The 21,235-nt window shown below is 57.2% G+C and overlaps 2 protein-coding genes across 2 annotated transcripts in view; one reads left to right on the forward strand and one right to left on the reverse strand.

The window, feature by feature from the left end:
- Positions 1-4,567, reverse strand: part of INSYN2A (inhibitory synaptic factor 2A) — a 28,699-nt gene extending 24,132 nt beyond the window's left edge. The window contains exon 1 of the mRNA XM_054581688.1: positions 3,384-4,567. Within this exon, the coding sequence (XP_054437663.1) occupies positions 3,384-4,567 (1,184 nt within the window). The remainder of the gene's footprint in view (positions 1-3,383) is intronic.
- Positions 1-21,235, forward strand: part of DOCK1 (dedicator of cytokinesis 1) — a 383,329-nt gene that overhangs the window by 186,423 nt on the left and 175,671 nt on the right. The window lies entirely within an intron of this gene.

The raw sequence follows: 21,235 nt of genomic DNA on the forward strand, positions 1-21,235 counted from the left end.
AGCAAAGCGCTGTGCTTCAAGACACGAAGCTGGCCCCCAGCCACCAGCCGAGTTCAGAGAGCACCGCCCCCCCCCAGGCCTGGCCCGAGCCTGCTGTGCGATGTGGATCTGGGGCAGCATTTGTCACTTGATTCAAAGCCACGGGCTCCGCCGTGCACACCAGGTGCCCGCTTCCCTGGGCTGCTCCTAATGAGGTGAAATTCTGTACAAAGCTGGCGCCTCTGTGCTAAGTCGGGGTGCGGGAATTGATTTTACCTGGCTTCGGAGCAGTCTTACTCTTCTCAAACTCTAGAACGTTTTCCAAGGAAAACTCCGTTGGTATTTTAACTTGGCCGCAAATTGCTTCATGTTATGTAATGACTCTAATAATCTCCATAAAGCAAAGTGTGTGTCTTGTTTTTCACCCTGAGAGGCCACAAAAGCACCGACCTCCCAGCCCAGAGTGTGCGCCTCGGACAACTGTGGGGTCCCTCCTCCTCAGGCGACAGCCTCACAGCGTGCCCTCAGCTGCCGTGCTCAGGGAAGCCAAAGGTTAAGTAGGCGGCTTTGCGGGCTGGTCGAAACTGGACACAGTGGGAGTGATCACACCAAGGAAATACGGAAATGCTCCTCCCCCACCCCCGGAGCCAGCAGTTAGAAATGCAGCAGCACACCTGTGCCCCCACCCTGAGCCTCTGCGGGACCCAGACACAGGACAGGGACAGAGGCGGCGCTTGCCTCTGAGTCTGGTGTCTCCCATGCTCTGGCTTGGATCAGCGTAGTGGAATAGGAATTTTGGTCGAATTAATGGCCCTGGGCATTAAGCGAGAGGCGTCACCTTCAAGGGGGGCCTGGAGCTGCTTTGTCATCATCTGAGTCCAGAGGGCTCCGGACCTGCCGTTCTGCCCTGAGCCTGTCCTGTGCAGGCCTCCCCTGAACTCAGGAGTGATTTGAAGGTGAAGTCGTCCCTTGCCTTGAGCTGTGGCGCCTGGCCCTCAGGTGCTCGGGAGCCAGGTGTGCTGCCTTGTCTGGGCGCGGCAGGGCACAGGTCTTTTTGTGGTGATGGAGATGGCCTATAGCCAGTGGCTTCTGGACACTCGACATGTGTCCAGGACGACGGAGGAAATGAGTTCTCCCCTGCAATGCGTGTGAGTTCAAACTTCAAAGGCCAAACACGCAGCCAACGCGGGTCTCTTCAGCGGCGCCTGGTGCCTGGCGTCGGACTAAACACATCAGAAGGCCACCCCGCATCACCCGCCCCCCGCCCCGGCTGCAGGACGGTGATGACCTCCGACGTACAGGTGAACAAATGAGGTGCGCAGAGGGGCCGCCCTCGGCCCAGTCCGTGGAGCCCGGACTCCCACCTGGACGCGTCTTGCTGATCTCAGAACCGCTCCCTGGACTGACCCAGCCCCAGAGGCGCCTGCAAAAACGAACCTCCACACTTGTTGTCTGCATGTGAGAAGCAGCCTGCATACACAGGCTGGGTTCTCCCTTCGCGGGGGAGTTCACGCGTGGGCTGTCTTTGCAAGACTTATCTGGGCACGTAGAAATGCACGTGTGCATGGCACTGTATGCATTTGGCTTTATACAGTGAGGTGGATTCTATGTCACCGCTGGTCATGTTGCTTCTCTGTCTTGCTGTCCGATGTGAGTCACTACCAGCGACAGAGTGACCAGGGCCCTGTCTTGGCTTGTAATTTTTGCGCGGGAATGTGGTGAACTGATCAAGACCCTGTGGAGCCCCCGCGCCCGCCCCTTTAGGATTAGCTTTGGGTTACATACGTGCCCGTCTGAATGACTGAAATGGGATGGAAATGGAGACGTCAAAACATTCCTTAAGGTCAGGTTACTGTTAAGGTCCTGTCAGGCGGTGACTGGCTAGAAACTCGTTTTGCTTGGGACTGTGGACTGCAAAGCACTAGAATTAACTCCTTTCGTAGCTGGGCCACCTGCACTGAGCCGGCAACGCCAGAAGCGAGGGCAGAGCCTGCGCCTGGCGCCATGCCGCGGGGGGCCGGGGTTGGCCTCACCTGCTCCGTGCGGTGCCCCGGCTGCCCCCCGCCCCCGGGGCTGCGCTCCACCCACAGCCGCCGCGGGGGTGCTGGGCCTGGGGCTCTGCTGCCCTCACGGTGCGTTTCCTGGCCGGCCACCGGCTCTCTCCACCGGGGCTTGGGGCCCATGGGGTAGTGTGCTGATCAAAGCAGGCAGCAGGGCGCTGGCCCCCACGCGCCATCCAGCCCATGGGCTGCAGGGACCTGGACAGTTGCGCCATGGGATGGGGACGGGAAGGCCTGGCTGCGCTGACAGAGGCTGGCGAGCCCTGGGGGCTGTTTCGGAGGCTTGGAACCCGGCAGAGCGGGGCGGGCCGCTGGTGACAGGCGACGCGCAGGAGCCTGCCCGGCCAAGGGGCTGAAGACCGACCGCCACATCCTAGCTTTAAGTCATTCGTTTCCCCATTTGCTGCTGCACAACGTCACGTTCAAAACCATAGGAAAGAAAGTTCAGCCTTCTGTTCCCGGGGCTAGACTGTGGCTGTGGTGAGCTGGGTGATTCTCCTCTACAGCCCAGGCGGACACACAGGGCAGCCCGTGGGGAGACGCTCCCCGCGCCCCCACCCGCCGCCTCCGATCGCAGGGGCAGAGGGCTGGTCTGGGGACGGGCTGCCTTCCATAGGTCCCAGGTCAGGACAGGAAAACACACCGTTTACTGTCGGAAACCCACACAGCCCCGAGACCCGGCGCTGTACCAATTACGGGCTGTGAGTGAGTCAGCGTTGGCTTTTCAAAATGCCATGGGCATTCCTTCTTCCCTCCCCTGTAGGAGGGTTCCCAAGAGGCCACCGCTTCTCATGGAGATGAGCTGTTTTGGACCGGCATAGTTCTTATACTTCATCAGTATCTTAACCAGGGCTGTCCAACCTTTTGGTGTCTCTGGGCCACACAGAAGAAGGGTTGTCTTGGGCCACACAGTAAATACATTGTGACACGTAATCACAAAAAAACTCAATGTTTTAAGTGAATTTATGATTTTGCATTAGGCCATATTCATTGTCACCCGGCCCGCCTGTGGCCTGCGCGCCACCGGTTGGACACCCCTGTCCTATACCTTTAGTCCTCAGACATGAAAATAAAAGTGCCATCACCTCATTCAAACTACAGGTGTGGTTTGAATCCCAGGCTAGGCAGCCGAGGGCTGACCTGCAAGTCATCTCGAAGGCCCTCCTGTGGCGGGTGGGGTCTGGCATCAGGGAGCCCCCTGAGACTCTCAGGGCTGGCTCTGCGCTCAGTCTGCGCACGGAAAGGGAGGCTCTAGTCTCATGACAGGCCTGGGCTGGGGCACTACAGACGGACCCAGGGAGATGAGCCCGCAGAGCGTCATCGGAGACGAGGGGGCATACATACCCTTCCCGGTGGGCCTCTCCTTTCTCCAACTCCTGGATGACCCCCAAGAGCACTTTGATGGTTTCTTGGCTGGAGCTGATCAAGTTCTCCATCACCTGAAGCTGTGCTTTGAGGTCCACCACTTCCGTACGAGGCACGATTTGTTGGCATTCCTCACCCATAGCGACCGCTGTCGGACAAGGCTGGTGCTCTGGCCCCGCGGGGGCCTCAGTCTGCGGGGGCTGGTCACTACGTGCGGGGGACAGGCACTGCGTCGGGGGCGCCTGGAGCCCATTGGGATGGGCGGCCCTGCTCCGCTCCTCGGCGGCCGCGGGGCCCAGGGACCCCTCGCTCCCAGTGGCAGAGTTCGACAAGGCAGGCTCGGGGGCCTTGGTGCCAGCAGCAGGTGCGTACACGGTGGCCACCTCCGTCTTAAACACCCTGCCGTGGGCCGCGGGAGCGGCTTCCTCCGTGTCTGGGGAGGCCCTGCCCTGCCTCACTGCCCCGTGCAGCGGGTGGTCGGGCTCGCGGTGAGGGGGCCGGGCGGCGTTTTGGGGCAGCGCTTCCGGGCAGCTGTGCGCGCCGGGGTTTCTGCAGGGCTCAGCGCAGTTGGCCCCGGCGGGCCGCTCCGGGGCGTTCACGTGTTCGTGGGAGCGGAACACCAGCGCCGCCGTCGTCTGCACCCGGCCCGCAGCCCACGGCCGGGCCTCCTCCCCGGGCCCTTCCTCGCTCTTCTCTTTCGCATCTACGACAAACCCGTTGTTCTGACTCTTAAAGGCCTCCGCGGCGGCGGGGACGCTCCGGGCGGTCCCCTTTTTGCGGTCCAGAGGGAAAGTCTGGTAACACTTCTTCAGGTCTGGCGAGGTCTGCACGCCTGTGCTCTTGGTGACGTTGGGGATGGACCTCCGCGCGGGCACCGTCATGTACTTGCGGTAGGCCGCACGGTGGGACGGGGGCCTGGCCTCCCGCTTCTCGGCCCCGGGCCCCACGGGCAGCTGCGCATCCCGCTGCTCGCTCTGCGCCTCGCAGATGTCCTTAAACCGGACCTGCAGGGCTTTGTTCCGCTTCTTGATCTGCCGGTTGGGGTCCAGGGCGTATTTCATCTCGAGGGCCAGGCAGGCGGCGGGTTCCACGTCGCTCTCTGACGTCGTGAGCACGCATTGGCCGGCGTCCTTACTGACCATGGTTCCTGCATTTGGAAACATCAACAGAGGCATCAGGGCACAGACACGCACGCGCCAGCCCGGCGGCCCCCGCACCCTGGAGCCCCAGGGGTGCCTGCCTGCTTCCTAATTACTGTTCAACAGGCGAGGCCTCCTGTACGTGAGGGAAGATCGGACAGGCAGAGCGTCGCCGGCGGGCACGGCTGGAAGTGCTGCTCAGACATGAAAGCGTGCTTCCTTGTCCATGTGGGATACCCTAGTTTTTCTTTTGATCGCCATGCACGTTTCCCCCTTAGACAAACCTGTTTTACTACATTCATCAAGGAACCCGGCGATGCGGCCGCCTCGGCTTGCAAATGATCATTTCACGCACGTCTCCGCTCCCCAGGCAGGTGGTTTTCTGAGTGCGATTTATCTGGTTTGGGTTTTTACTATTTTTTGAGGATGACGTGATTAACCTATTACGGGAATGCAAGAGAACTGCTGTTTTCTCTTAACGAGTTCTTGGAGAGTCGAGCTCCCGGTCAGGTAAAGGCGGAGAGCCCTAGGAGAGGAACTGAAGACGTCTGTCTGGGTCAGACGCGCTGGCTGCCGCGGGACAGCAGGCCACGCACTAGACGGGGAAGCCACGCGGGGTGGCTTGTTGAGGGGCGGCTTATGTCCAGCGGGTCAATGGCGACTGTAACAGGAACACAGGTTTCCCTGCGTTCCCAAAGGCAGAGCTAACAACTCTTCTCTTTGATTCCCTCAAGAGAGGTATTTGAAAGTACTTTTTAAAGAAATGATTCACTTTGGAATCAGGTGTTGTGTTTTGACCACAACCCCTGAATACGGAAACAATGGTGGTGGTTTCAGTATGTAAATCCTGCAAGAAAATAAAATCATGGGGCTTTGTGTGTGTTCATCAGGCAGATTCATCTTGGGCGGCGTTATTAAAGGCAACTAGAAAGATGCAGGTGGCCAAGGACTCCTCTCGGGGCCGGCAGCGGGGTAAAGGCCGTCCCTCTGCGGGGCAGGTTCCCAGCTCTTTATGGCCGATGGAAGAATTTCCTTGGGGGTTGGACTCAAAGCGAGAAATAGAGAAAGTGTATAGTTGTTGAGTGAGCGTTCGCTTTTCCGCCCTGCGTGTCCCAGAAGAAGACGGGAGACCCCTGGCGTGTGCGAGACCCTGGCGTCAGTGCATGGCGCCCAGAGAGGCGAGGGGATGAGGCCAGGCCTGGGCCGCAGGCCTGCAGGGCGGCCCCCGGACGTCTCAGCGCACATCTGGAAATGCCGCCAGAACGGGGACGCCTGGGGCGGCCGCTCCAGGAGGGTGTGTGGACCGCCAGGGGCTCGGGCACGTGAGGACGTCCCCTGTCACCTTCGGTGCCACGAGACCCGTACCCAGGAGGAAGCCGGCCCGGAGAGGTCAGGTCGCCTGTTCACTGCCGCGCAGCAAGTAAGACAAAGAGGCAGGGGCGGGGCCCTGGGCTGCCTGGGCCCCCCCGTCCACCAGTCCACCAAACAGAGAGGCAGGACACGTCCCCACATGCTTAGCGGCTTCTGAGACAGGCTTGCAGGCCAACAGGTATGGCGGTTCAGCCAAGGGGAAGCGGGGAGAGGCCGAGAGCCCACGCCCCAGAGCGCGCCTCCGAATGGCCCTCCCGCAGGCTGGGGGTGCCGGCACATTCACCTGGGCCCTCAGGCCAGCAGGGCGCCGGCACGCAGCCGGCCCTCAGCAGTGCTGTTGTGCAAAAGGCTTAGCGGGAACGTCGCCGAGCACAGTGAGCTGCCCATCGCCTTAGAGGGTGTCAGAGTCGTCTCTGCGGAGTCTGGTTTAGACTAGACCTTGCTTCTCGGCCTGGGCACGCCTGGCCCCTCAGGCCGGGTAACACTCTGGGCAGTGGGGAGCATGTCGCAGCATCCTGGCTTCTGCCTTCTTGGTCCAAGTGGTCCCCCGTCCCCGGTGTGACAGCTAGAAGTGTCTCCCGACACTGCCACGTGACCCTAGGGGCACAGCCACCCCCCTGCTGAGCACCTCCACATTAGACCTTTCACCCTTGGGTGGCCAGTGTGTGATGTGAACGGTAAGGCTCGGGAGAAAGCAGTGAAACACCAGGAACCACTGGCAGGTCCCCACCTCCCGGGGGGGCGGGGGGCAGGGGCATCCAGAAGGTGCCGGATCTGCAGCCCCGTCTGGAAAAGCCCCCGCCTGTGCGGAGCCGGCAGCAGGCGCACCCTCAGCCCATGGAAGCCTCTGTGTGTCTGCTGGCAAAACGGTGACTCCGGGACAGTCACCTGGTTGGGGGGCGGTGGGGGGGTCTGTCGGCGGAAGTCAGGGGACAGGCTTCTTTGGTCTTTGATGCATCGCTAGGTGCTGAGGGTACGTGAGACCTTTGCAATGTGCAACTTAAAAACAAACTGAGCAGTCACGTAGAGAAACAAAAAGGCGCAGACCGGAGCTGTAGCCACATGCCGCTGCGTTCTGGGAGGACTGGGTTATGAGTAGTGGGTAGGACAGAGCATGCCTGCTGAGGACGGATAATAGCTGTCTTTCAGAGACACTTACCCCCACAGGTTACAAAGATGCGCACAAAAGACCCGGCGTGGCGGGGAGAGTGGGAGACGGAGGGCGTGTGACGAGAGAATGGCACCCTGACCCCCGCGCGCTCTCACTCCTCCGCACCCTTTCCTGCCTTTGTTGTCCGCGTGTGTCAGCACGTATGTGGCGCCTTTCTGCCGAAGACTGTCATGCGCGGGGAAATTGGAAAGGGAGAGCATTTTTACAAAAAGCAATTTACTAGTAATTTTTCAGCCTTTTCCCTGCCACTGCTGAAAAATGTGTGTCTGAATAAGTTTGTTCTACAATGCTATTCATCATCACGCTTTGCCAGGAACTGCACCGAAATAATTTTCTTACATCCGTCTGCCGGTGTGAAAGATATTCTGAGTCTTGGAGCCAACCATCAAACTAATAAAACAAATCAGAAAAATTAATTGCCAGTGGCAACGTAATAATAATAAAAAAAAATTCCTCAGCTCTTCTCTGTTTTACGGGGAGCTGCTAATTATATAAAAATCATTTCCTTGTAAGTAAAAATGGCGGTGATAAATAGGAATTTTGATGAGTTCAGTTGGTTGTCACTGAATCTTTAAGGGAGAGCGACCGAGTTGTCCCACCTGCACGGGTAGGGAAGACACCATGGAGTTTTTGCGGGTGACTTGCTCGGACTTCAGAGAAGGTTGAGTCCCTTCTGGCAGCTGGATGACCTTTTTCTAAAGCCTTACGATAGGATTTTGCTGGCCATTAAGAGTTCCTTTCATGTGAAGGCAGGCACTTCCTTCCCAATAAGAAAGTGATTTCGTCATGAAAGAAAATGGGGCATTTTGTAGGTGAGAGTCCATGAGACACGTGGAAACGTGTGGCCCACATGTTCATGCCGACGAGTGCACGCATGTTCCAGGTGACGTCATTCAGGCCACATGCTCTGTGTCCCAACCTGATGCCGCATCCTCCACTTCATCCCCCTTTCACCTTCCCCGCGACCCGCACAGCCATGTCCTAGGCGACATCCTGTTCTTCTCAAGTCACTGACTGAGAGGCTGAGACACATAAATCCCATGCGTGACACCCCCATCCCCGTCCTGGGAAAGGCATAACCTGCCACGAGCCACGACGAATTTCCAAAAGCATCTGACAGCGGGCAGTTCCCTGGCCCTTCAGCACACAGTCCTGGGTGGGGTGCAGGATGCGCAGAGCCCCTCCGGGTGGGTCCCGGGACCACACTGGGCCAGGAGTGCGGACGCAGGGCCGGCTGCCTGCGGTGCCGGACCCTGGCCGAAACTGGCCCGGCTTCGCCAGCCTCGGCCTGTGCCCCATCCTGAAGTTAATCTCATGGCTCTAAGGCAGCAGGAGCCCATGAAGCTTATTTTCGTATGAAAATTGTGTTTTGGAATTCACTGGACTGTGCTGTTTAGAGGTGAAAATGGCCATTCACGGCTGTGCCTCCCTGGCCCAGGGAGTGCTGGGTGGCGGGGAGCCGCTTGGAATGTAAATGTCTTAATTTCCTTCAAATTAAATTTCATAATCAAGTGTGAGTTGTAAACAGATAAACCCTGCACTTTTAGACTAGTGATGGAGACCGTCTCTGCGTGCCGCTTTAAATTAATAGCTTATATAATAAACACATTTATTCCAGCTATAAAGGAGTGAAGCGGAGAAGCCGCAGGATGCCTAGCGATAGGGAAACGGCTCGTAAACTATGGTCCGCGGCCACGAGGCGGTCACTGTGAGGCTTGCTTGGTGTCACAGAAAAATCACTCACGAAAACCGAGCTAAGTGAAAGAGGGCGGTCCCCTGAATCACATCGGAAGACAGGGAACACGCACGGTCCTCGCCAGTTAGGGCAGAGTGCTTCGGGAGGCTGAGTCCCCCTCCGGTGCCCAGAACGAGGACTCGTAGCGGCTGCTCTGCCGTGTGCCAATGACAAGAACATGGGACAAAGTCTGAACACACCTGAGGCAGGATGCAGGCGCGGGCCCGCTCCTGTATCAGAACGCGGCACCCCTGAAATCAGGAGCTGTGGGGAGGAGTGGTCGCCCCAAGTCACCTTGTATTATTTTGAGGAAGCCTGAAATGAAGTCATGAATTTCAAAGTATTCTGAAGTTGTGTCTGCATGCGTCATGTGCACAGGTGTGCACATCTGTGCGTGTGTGCTTGCGTATGCAGGTGGGCGTGCACAGGCTAGGCGAGCCAGCGGGTGTTAATGGAAGAAGTATATGCTGCTGGGATGGAGCTTCCGTCTGTCTCCATTAAAAATAAGGTGGACTTGACCTAGCACCTGCCTTGGTCGTCTGACGGGCACGCTGTGGAATGCCTGCCGCCGATGCAGGAAGTCCGTGGGTTCGCTCCGTCGTTCATGTGCCGGCACATATGGAGGGGGCCCGGGGTGGCCTTCTGCTGGGGTCCAAGGGGCAGGATGCAGTCGACTGGTGGTGGGGGCTGGTGAGTGGCACGGCCTGGCCACACCGCCCGGCGGCCCATCCCTCCGTGGCGACAGGCTGGGCGAGCAATCGGATGAATCTGCAAAGGGACCCTGTAATGTGATTGGTTTTTCCAGTGGCTTTGCTGCTGTTGAGACACCTTGGAGTTGAAGATGCTGGCTGGAACTCAAGAGTAACTGGGTCAGCATTTTCCTCCATATGCCGGGGGAATGCCTGAATGGGAGGGCGGGGGCGGGGGCAAGATGAAGTGAACATGCCGGTCTGTTAACACGCAGCTTCCCAGACGAAGGGCGGGGGAAGCCAGGCAGAAGCTCCAGGGAGGCGAACCCCTTCCTGCGGCGAAAGAGTTAACTGCAAGCACTGCTGCACAGGCACCGGAGGATTCCTTCCTCCCAAACACAGGCCCTCCTTTCCTCGGGGCACGGCTAACTGCTTATAGATTTTGGACGGTGTCTTACTTAGATTCATTATCCTGTTTAATTTTCTTTAATACACTGAAATGACATTTTCCCAGACATTTGTTCTCCTCTTCAGAGGTCACTGATTAAGGGGACTGAAATGGGTGACTAAGTGGATGCCCCCACCCCTCTGAGGCTGAGCGCTGAGGGTGGGCACCCCCCTGGCTGGGTGCTGCGGCTCCTCCCAGGCAGCCCACCCATGGGGACCCACCTAGGGCCCCCAGTCCATTCTCCTGATCTGTGGGGTCCTACAGGGAGGCTTCCCTCATGTGGCCGGCAGAGGGCGCTCTCGGTATCGCGGGGCAGGTTGTTGTGGCAAAAGAACACCATCCCGGGTTCACGTGCCTGATTCCAGCCAACAGAAAGCCTACAGTCTTTTCCTCCAGCCCCAGGACATAAGTCACGGTTGCCCCCGGACACGCTGGCCTGCGTCTCCCGAGTGCGAGCCCAGGATGCCAAGCACCCACTTCCTACGTGGGCGCTTGGGGTGTGGCCTGGAGGGGCTCGGAAGGTCCAGAAAAAGACCAGCGCTCCTCTTCATGTGTGTTTTGCTATGTGCTGAGTTCTCTGAGTCTTGGCTTCCACGGACATTAACCCTTGCTCATTTTCTGTGCAAGTGGAATCTAAATGAGTAGAAATGAATTAGCAAAATTTTATGATATTGGAGAAGATCAACTGGAAAAACATGCCGCCTCCAAATGGGACGTTACCTCAGTGTAAACAATTTTACTTGCAGCAGTTGGCTTTGCTACAAAGAACATCCAAACAGGCTGGTTCCAGCAACTCACCAAAATCACACGCAAGATTAGTAATTTTCCTGCCCCTCCCCTGCCCCCCCCACGGGCCTGGCCATTACGGAAAATGTCAGACACAGGCTCTAGTGTTGCGCATAGCTTACAGGTGCATTAGATTATTGTGGCACACGCCCCACGTGCTCCACTTCCTGGATGGTTCCAGGTAATTTAGCAACAATCACCTGGTAGCTTGGGGCCCGCAGAGGCGGGCATTGCTGGGCCGCAGAAGAGGTGGCCTCCCTGCCTTGGACTTTAGGGCAGGCTCCCTCCCGTGAAGACACGCACCTGCCGCAGGAGGCTTTGGGGGTGTGTTGCCTTTTTAATGAACTATGACACATCCACATGTGTTTTTTTACTAAACGGCATGTTTTGATTCATGGTATATCTGGAGCTAAAATTAGAACATTGATTTTTCCAAGAAATCACTACATTAAAAGAGACTCTTTCCCCTGCTGCGGCTCCCAGCTGAAGCTCAGGATCCCACCTCGGGGCGCCCCAGGCAGGACTTCTGCGGGGACAGACGTTCGCTCCCATTGAAATCAGCGAGCGTTCAAGGGGCAGCCTGTTCTAGCAAGGCCACGCGCACGCCCCTCCACTGCTGTCAAAACAGACGCCCGCGTCTTTCCCATGGCAGTGCCCCTCCCCTGTCCAGCCACACTGAACTCTGCAAGATCGGGGTTCACTGCGGAGGTAAAGCCAGGAAAAAGAAGAGGAGGGGAGGGAGAGAGCGAGAGCGCGCGCGAGAGAGAAATGAGCGTTTCTCACAATCAGCTTCTGCCTTCCAAGTGGACAGCCAGCCCTAGAGCAAGGCCTGCCCTGAAGCCCCAGGTAAACAGTTCTAACAAAAGGCCGAAGACAGTCGCCGACGTGGTCTTCCCGCAGCCTTGGCAGGCACGGTCCAGTGTGGAAAGGTGGTCTTGGCTGGATGTCTCCAGGCTCAGGGCTGATGGTTGGGCTGAGAGGGAGGCATGGATGGTTTAACGTGAGTGGAATAATGGATGTGAGTGAAGACCTGCAACCTAAAGTAGACGAGCCTTGTCTTTCCTTTCACTGCAACGGATGGCGAGCCTCAGAGATAGTCCCTCCCCCTAACAGGGCTGTTCCTCGTCTGGACCAAACTTAGGCGAGGCAGAGGCGGTACATCCCCCTGGACCTGGGCGCCGGCGGGCTGTTCAGGAAGCCCCTGAGAGCTCCTCGCGGCAGGCGCGGCCAGGGCGCGGTCCCAGTGGTCGGGGCCCAGAATGTCCTTGTGAAAGGGTCGGGGAGGAAAGGAAACAAACACAAGGTGTCCGTACGTTGCACACTTCAAACTATGATGCCCCGAAAGCTGTTACCTTTTATTCCCTAAGCAAATCCTACTTCTCCTCAAGGCTGGTGCTACTTTCTGTTCCGCCAGGAGGGTTCAGTTGGTTGGTTAATTCTTTCCTTCACCAACAGCTATTCTGAACTTGTCTTGTCCATCCACAGCAACTGTAACTACATTAAAAAAAAATACGAAGTCCCCCCAACACCTCCCAGCCCCGTCCTTGTATATGGAAAGCTTAACAGCATCTCTGGTGGCCTGGGGAATGCCGTGGTCCTTCCTGGCAGGGGGCCTGGCCCAGAGCAGTGGCCTGAGACCCTGGGGTGGTCCATAGCGCACCCAGAAATGTAGCTGCGGTGCTCACGTCGGCCGAGCATGCAGCAGAGGCGCGCGGTGTGACACGCAGGACTACACCGGCTTACAGGGGCGTGGAGGGCCCGTGCCCAGGCCAGGCCCGCGTGCTCCCTCAGCCCTGTCGTCCCGCGGGCGCGGTGGCGCCTTTCCTGACTCGTTCCCCGTTTCGCCCCCCACATCCAGCCCCTGCCAAGCCCCAAGGCTTTTTGTGTTTTCTTCCTGTTGCTTCAGCAGTTGATCGATTTCTTCCCTTCCGCCGCACTGTTCCCACATGACCTCAGTGTCCTTGTGCCTCTCTCGGGCTCCCCGCCCCCGCCTACAGGTCCTGCGTCTGGTCCCCGTATCTGTCCTCTCTGCCGACACCTACGGGAGTCCCAGTTTGGTAGCACGCCCCAAAAGCAGATCTTTTTTATTTAAGGTCACCTAGAACCTGCCTCACCGTACTACTCTCTAGATCCCCGACGGCTGTCAGGACCCCCGCGTCTGCAGAAGTCACGCGGCCCCCGCACTGTCCCCGGAACACACCCCGGTCACGGCCAGCTCTGCGCCTTCCCTTCCGGCGGGTCACACTCAGGACCGCGCCCTGCCCTCCTCTGGAGCAGATGTCGTCTTCATGCGGGTTCGGGCCTAGCGTCCTTCTCCAGCTCCCCGTGTCCCCACTGCTGCTGTCCCCGGTCCCGGGACGAGCCCTGCGTGTCTGGGGCGACCCAGGCGCTGTACCAGGGGCCGGACACCCAGGAAAACGAGGCATGGGAAAGACACGTGTGTGAGTTGCTTCCCCCCACGCAGCTACAGGACCGTCATGGGTCAAGGAAGAAGAATGTGCCAGGAGCCTCCGGGAGTGGTCTGGGAGCCCCCGCCAGGGAGACACGTTGCGCAGGCCTGAGGCACGAGTTGCTTTTCTTTCATGCGTCACTTCTAACACAAATGTGCATGTCTGTAGACTAGGCCCCCCCCCAGCCCAGCGCCGCCTCTGTCCTGAGCTCATCAGCCCCCCGTCCTTGCTCCTCAGTTGAAGGACACAATGATAAGCATCGCAGCGGCCTCCCAGCGAGGGCCTTGCGTGTGGCCTTTCAAGAAGGCTCGGGCGTGGACAGTATTACTGGCTTCCAAGGATTCTCTCTCTCGTGCCTGGGCCTCCGGTCGGGGGGCGTGGCTGTGTGAACCCTGCAAGGGGAAGGGGTGGAACTTTCTTCCTTTGAGTAAAACCACGTCCAGAGATTTTCCTCTCCTGACCCTGGCGCAGCAATCTTGAGTCTGGTTTTTATATGGTATGACTTCTTTTTTTTCTTTTTCTTCTTCTTCTTCTTTTTTTTTTTTTTAATTTGAGTGCTCATGGAGGGCAAAGAGATGGCCCATTCACACACTCACAAAGACGAGTAGATGATAAAGAAGCGATGGCTGTTTTTCATTTGGTGCTGAAGCGCATCAGGCCCTTACTACGTAGTTGCTGCAGTAACCGTGGCCTGCTGGGGAGAGCCCACAGGCTCATCACAGTGTCCCGCTTTCCTCGTGACAGTGGGACGCAATGGGGGCAAAATAAATTAAGAATGTAATTCAGAAAGCTCAGGAGCCTGGAAGAACATGACCATTTCAGAGAGTGCACTCCTGGCGCATCTCAGCCTTGTCGTCCGGGTCTGGGTTCTTCTGTCGGGGGGACCACAGACCCTCAGAGGAAAACCGGCCAAGGGGCCCGAGCGCACCCCGGAGTCGGGGGACTGGGGAGGGGCGTGTGCCCTGGCACAAAGGTTTTGAACGAGATGACTCCTGCTTTTTTCTTACTCTGAATTAAGAACACGGATGCAGAATTATGTTCAGTAAGTAAAATCCATGATGAGGAATATAATTCTGCCCCACAGCGTGTCTGGGAAGAGGAGCGTGGAGAGGACGGGAAAAGGAAATGAACTAGAAGGAGAGGCAGCGGGAGGGTGAGAACCGGACGGACGGACGGACGGACGGACACAGGAGAGGCAGGCCCACGGCTCAGGCCAGGCCGCCCAGGCCAACGCCCTCCACCCGCTGGGACCCGGGGCAGAGCCGCCTGTCCTGGTGGATGGGGCCACACGGTCAGCTTCCCCACTGCTCCTCGGGGGCAGTCACAACACCCCATCCCCTCCCGTCCAGAGCGGGACTTGACCGTTCCCCCGGGGACAACACAGCAGTCCCGCAGGGGACAGGCACCCGGGCGGGGCCCCTCCCAGGGGATGTTCTGTGACGCACAGGTGACATTTCATGAACAGTCAGACTGTGAGTTTCTCGGCTGCGTGCCCAGTTCCCTCATTCACTGCTGCTGTCGTTCAGTCTGTCCAGCTCCTCCTCGGAACGCACGCCCTCGCCCTTCAGCAGGACGGTGGGAAAGGGAGGGAGAACCGTGGGTTGAGACTGTAGGCTTGGGAAGAGACGTTAGTGTCGCAGGGACAGAGCAGGGCTGGCGATGGGACAAGCCCGTGTGACGTCGGAACCCTGCAAATACATTTGCCAAGGAAAACACAGGTCTTTGCGAAGCCTCCAATGACCCCTTTATACGTGGGCCTTCTGGAAGCTTCGGCGGCGAGCACAGGTGCTGAAGAAGTGGGACCTCTTACAGGTTCTACGTGTGTTTCTTGGTTTCTTAAGAAAGCAGTTCAGACACATAGGAGACGCGAACCCAGAGGGAGGCCCTGCGCCCACATGGAGGAGGAAAGCGTGCATTTTCCCCAAGGGCCCCCTCCCTGATCCCGGCTCCCTAGAAAAACTCTACCGGTCCCCTGCCCGGCTCAGGTCGGTCCGTTTCCGGGGAAAGGAGCAGGGAGCAGGGGCTCTGTCAGCCATTCGTCCCCGATGAAGAACCGCAGCGTACGTGGTTCCCTCTATTGTTCTTCGCCACCCCCAATTCTCTGCTCTTTCCTGCCGTGTCCCCAATGCTTAGAGCGACGCGTGGCACAGAGGAGGGGCCCAGGTGTGTTCACTGAAGGGAGGGGTGAGTGAGTGCCGTTTGTTCGGGGCAGTGAGGAGGGCTGGCCCTTCGTTTTTTTCTAGAAGGAACCTGGGACTCCGCCCGTTTGGGGAGGTCAGCAGCAGGGCCCTGGGGTGGCAGCCGGGCATCCCGCCGGGCCGTGCTGGGCCTGCCTTGTGTGCCAGCAGTGCAGGTAGCTTCGCCCTCTGGGGGCGGGGCGGGGAGCATGAGTCGGCAGTCGTGGTCAGGGTTAAAACACAGCGCTTGGGCACTGGGGGTTGATTATCGAATGACAAATTCCAAGTAAACCGCCGCCCGGCACATCCACGGTAGGCAAAGGACATACTCACACGCCTCTGTTCCTTTGATGTTCTGGTGGAGGTTGCAGAACGTCTAGAATTCTGTTCCTTCCGAGGAGTCCTGTGGCTGGAGGCGGCTCTCCACAGCTACCGGTCTGGGCCGTGAGATCGCTCGTTAGTGGCGGCCCTTCCGGTGAATGAGTCGCTTGCAGACCTCACACGTAGGGTTTTATACGCGGGCGAGGGGTCAGCCCTTGCGGTCATCCAATGAGCATTCCCGCCTGCAGTCTTTTCTGGACGTGGCGATTCCTGGCTGTGTCGCCTCCCACGATTCTTAGGCGCACTGGACCGTAGAGACCAACTCTCCAGTTTTCAGTCCCAGCCCTTCCACGAAGCCGCCCAGAACCCTGACCACACCGGTCAGCCGGAAGAGGAGCGGTGGCGCCCACGGTGGCCTCTCGCCACCTCCAGCAGGGCATGTCCCTGCTGAGGCGGGGAAACTGAGGCGGTGCCCGTGGTGATGGGTGGCACCAGGAGTGTGGGCGTGGACCGTGTCACCTGGACGCTGCTTTCAGCCCTCAATGTGGGCTCCGGGGGCGGTGCCCCCCCAGCCCTCACGATGTAGTTCCGGTGCCACTGCTGCTGGCGATGAGGTGACGATGACAAGGGCACCCCAGTGGGGACCATGATGCATCCGCGGATGACACTGGGTACGTTCCTTGAAAGAGACACACTGGAGAGCCTCCCGGAGGCTTTCCATGGTGAATGGCTGATGAAAACGCCGTCCTGGGCTTTTATTTCACGGCTGGGCACACCAGTGGTCACTTTCCTTGCTCTTTAGATCTAGAGCTCGCACTGCTGCTTCACTGGAGATTTTAAACGGCCGCTAGGACTGACCAGAGCCCGGAGCCCTGGCCTACTGCCCATTTTTGGCCATGCCCACAGGGGGTGGGGGCCCGCCTGATCCCCCCACTCCACTGAGGATCTGAGATGGGGTCCAAGATCCCGGGGTCCCCCCCCCCGCACGCTCAGTCCCCTCATTCAGCCCAGCCCGAGGCATTTTGGCCACCCCAGCCCATCTGGGAGCCGCAACTGTTAAAGGACAGAGATGCTTAGAGGAGAGTTAGTGTCATGTAGGGAGTCAAATATGCCCAACAGGCACAAGACGAACTAAACAAAGTGCAAACAACTTCGTGAAGTCTTTGAGCTGACAACTGCCATGAACACACACACACATACAGCGAAGAGCTGAGAAGAACGCCCATCCCAGAGCTCTTCAAGTGGCCGAAGAAAACCACGGTGTGAAAGTGAGAAGCTTGCCTTTTCCTGCATTTCTTCAATTTTAAACTCTGCGCGCGGGCACATGGTACAAGCTTTTCTTGGGCAAAATGCCTGGCCACGCCCCCCCCCCCCGCACTGGGCAAGTCTCAACTGTGTGACCAACAGGAAACTTCTGTGCCATATGATTTCAACAAGGAAGGAAGAAAGGAAAAAAGCAAGCCTTGATGCGGCATTCTGGTATTGATTTAAAAAAGTAAAGTGATAAATGGATGGGTCTGGCCCATCGATCGATGGGGTCGACGTCATGATGTCAAATGGAGAGGAGAGGGCGGGGCGGAGACGCAGGCCTCTCCTGGCTCTGGGGCTGCCCCCGTGAAAGCTTACGGGTTTTGGTCCACCCCTGGTGCACGTTCCTGTCGGTGAGGATGTCGGCATTTGGGGCATTGAATGGTACAAGAGCATTTAATTCGCCTCATCGAGGCTGGCCAAGTTCCTTGTGCCTTCTCGGGTCTTTGACCCTAATACCGGGTCGGGGAACTCGAGCGCATTCCTTCTTTACAAACTCAGCGTCTACCCATGTGAATTTTTACCAAAGGAAACTCTAAGACCGAGTTTGGTAGTAGAACAACCCACCTCTCTGATACATTTTTTCCCTCCTAAACTGAGTGGCTGGCTGTGAGGAACATCAAGGTCTGGACGCAGTCTTCCTTTTCACAGCCTTCTGCGGTCCTCCCTTTTCATGTGTACTAGGAAAAAAGTGCGCTTTGAAATGGAAGAGAAAAACTGTTGTTCAGTCTGGATCTCCTGGATGTCCAGCCCAACCGTTGGCCAGGGTCACTGTTCAGAGCCGCATTCGATATTTATTAGTGACCCTGCTACAAGGCAGTGCTACTCTTAGCCCCTTGTTGCTTCTCTGTGTTGCAGACCCTTTGGCCCACTTTTCTCTTTGAAAATACCTTTATGGACGTGCTACGAAGTAAGGGATGGTGGAATGCTTGAGGTTTTCCCTGGGAATAGTATGTCTAAACTCCAGCTCAGATCTCTAACAGTGAACATCTGTCCCCAGGAACCCACTGGCTTCCTGACCCTCCGTGGTCATGTATATCACCCAAGGCCACCTCGTGCGCTCGGGGCGTCCTCTTAATTCCTCTCCACATTGCCACATTACAGAGGCCTGCCGTTGGGATGTTTCTGTCACTGCTGTCCCCTTAGGTCGGTCCCCAGGGCCATCAGTCACCCTTGGTACCAGTTCACTCTCCCAGGCCACAGCCTGTCCACTGGTTTCTGAAGCCGCTTCTCTGGTTTCTCTCTAAAGATGTAACCTTCTGGAAATGTTATTGTCAAAACCCTCAGTGGTCGCCACTGCATGTCCTGCCCTGCTGGCTCCTCCTCAAACTGGCTTCACGCGGCTTTTCCACCCCCTAGTCCCCTACCAGAACCTCCGCCACTGTCTCCTTCCATTTTCCCCACACGTCCAACGGTCCGAGCGCCGGGCCACTGGGCCGAGCCGCAGGGTGTGCGGGTGCGGGTCCCGGAGCCCCAGCCCGGGGGCCACGCCCTCCCCGCGGCCCCCGGCGCACGCCTGCCCTTCGTCCTCTGCTTCTCCCTCCCGCCTCCTCTCGCTCCTGGACCGGAGCTCCCTGAGGACCCACCACGTGGACTGGTGGACTGGCACCACATCTGGCGTGGCCATGGCCTCGGCTGCCCCCGCGCAGCATGTCTGCGCGAGCCAGCGGTCCTCTCCGGACCAAGCCGCCTGCGTACCAGCCTCGTTCCCTGCGCCACTGCCCCCGCCCTTGCAGGAAGGCTCAGACTGCGGGCTGCAAGAGCAAGCGAGCGAATCGTGAAGCAACACACACAGTGCCCCCACGGCCCCTCTGCAGGCGCGAGTGCTGGCCGGCCTGAGCCCCTCCTCCTCTCCGGGGTGGAGGACAGTGCGCACCCGTCACCTGCGAGGCTGCCGGTAGTGTCTGGGGCACCCCATCCGCTCCTTCCCATGTCCCTCGCTCCCTGTAGTTTACTGCAGTTCGTTTTATGCCCAAGGCTACATTATTAAGGACTGAATGGGGATTTTCCATGATAACTGCAATATAAACTTCGGCCAGCATTTTGCCTGCTGTTCAGTTGTTTGGTTTTTTTTCCCCAAGTTTCTTCACCCTTCTGTGGCTCGAGCAGTGTCGCCCAGGTGAGCCCGCCCTATGGAAGCCCGATCCTCTCTCGAACTTCGGGACAACAGGAGGTCACATGGCAAACCCAGGCTGTCAGTGGGCCCGGGGCACTTGGCACAATGAGCTCAGTGCTCTACAGGAGCAACACTCACAGATAATGGCTGTGGAGACAGTTCTTCCCACGTCCTTTTGAAAGAAGGTATTAGTCTAAAGGTTTATGATGTAGAAACGTGATTTCTTCCGATCCCTAACATATGCTTCTCTGTGCTCTGGTTCATTTTCTCCCCGTCCCCATTCGCGCCGGGAACGTGCACTTGGCAGAAGGACACCGAGCTGTCAGGTTAGAGTGTTTTGTTTTTATTTAGATCCATGGAGTGTCACTTGATAGTATCTTTGCATACCTCCAGGTCCCTGCACTCACCCCTCGCGGTATGTGAGTGAGTGACGTCCACAGTACGTGGGACTCGGACGCAGCCTGGACATGCTGACGGCCTACGGGCCAAGGGCTCTCAGCAGTGTCTGATCAGGAGTTGAATTTGGAACCAGGAACTGCCTCTGAAGTCACGGTTTTTCCTAATCTGAGAGTTAAGATTCTTGGTTGCTTGGAGACATCTTAGCACCTCTGCATCTGAAACAGATACTCTTATCATACCTGGTCCGGAGGTTCGAACCTGTACTTGGTATGGCTTCCTGTGTACATAATGCGGCATCTAAACAGCTGGCTTTTAGGAATCAGGGTCCCCACAGCGTGGCACCGAACGTCTATTCTCTACTTAATCTGCCCATAAAATGTACTTTTTACATAAACTGATTAGAAGTTAGTGTTTTACTACATATATGTTATAGGTTAGTTAGCTCAAACATCGGATCAAAAAGGCTCCTCCAAATGTTTGCCTGCGAATTTCATGGCAATGAAAGCATTGTCATGTCATATCAATCATGCTAAATTTTGCTTTAAAATATTGAAGTCATTCAATAATGTTATGAAATATTAAAATCAAATCTGTGAGAAGACTAACAAGGATCTGCTGCATGAATGATGTTAGCGCGGCTCGGGCCGGGGACGGAGGGCTCCATGCACCGTGGCGGGGCCAGGGTGTCACATGCAGGACAGAATTGTCTGGAATGGCAATGCCGGTTCCGCCTGGGGAGCCCCAACGACCCCGCGTGTTCCCGACGACCACGGCTGGCCTCAGCCAGGCACGATTCGCGTGGTGCTGCCGCCGGGTCAGGCGTCCGCCTCCACACGCAGCTGCGCGGCACTCTGCCGGCCGGCCCAGAGCTTTAGCGTCCCGCAGGCCGGGGACCCTGCCTCAGCCGTCCTGAATCGACGCTGGTCCGCAGGGGTGCCGCTCTGCCGTGCCGCTGCAACTCCTTTATCATCATCCCCTGAGAAGCAGCCTGGAATCTGCTTCTCATAAAAGAGGGCTCAGTAGTTGTTTCTCTAAATGCGACAGTCATGGGTGAGTGCAGACAGGAGAATACAAATGTCTGGCTAAGCGGCCACATCTGTCCAGCTGCTCTGCTGCGATCAGCTGCTCTGAAAATCATTTTTATTTTCTGGCTGCTTATTTCCACGAGTGGGAGTATTCCTGGTAGACGGATGCCTTTCATGCACGAGGCTTTCATTTATTTACTTATTTACTTAATTTCTCTTTTTCCCTCCAGAGGGAGAAACAAAAAGCAGAAATTCCCTCTCCCGCCCTGGGCGAAATGACTGTGGGAGAGGAGAGGAGCCCCCGGCGTCTATAGATTGAGAGAGCGCCCAGCCTTCCAGAGGGCTTTTGAAAAGCTTTTTGTGCAAACACAGAGCTTTCCGGCTTTTGCCTTTTTCTTACCCAGCCTTGGTGCTTCTCAATAGGATAATGGGCCTGATTTAAGTCAAAGCTCAAAGTCTTAGTCACAATAATAAAAAATGGAGTCTTGGCAACCATAGCAAGTTTAAAGGCATACCTTGCTTTCCAAGGACACCCTGTCCGTAAGTAGAGGTCTTTCCTTTAGCCAAAGAAATTAAACGGAACCCTTCCATCTGTAAGGAGATGATGGATTTTGTGAAGTGAGGACAAGCTCAAACTCTCCGTGGCTAACATCATTTATGCAAAACCATGCAATTAGTGGGCGCCGTGCTAGACAT

The sequence above is a fragment of the Pteronotus mesoamericanus genome, unplaced genomic scaffold (genome assembly GCF_021234165.1).
Source record: "Pteronotus mesoamericanus isolate MK-2021 breed Mesoamerican mustached bat unplaced genomic scaffold, CSHL_Meso_final contig_657, whole genome shotgun sequence".
Taxonomy (NCBI): domain Eukaryota; kingdom Metazoa; phylum Chordata; class Mammalia; order Chiroptera; family Mormoopidae; genus Pteronotus; species Pteronotus mesoamericanus.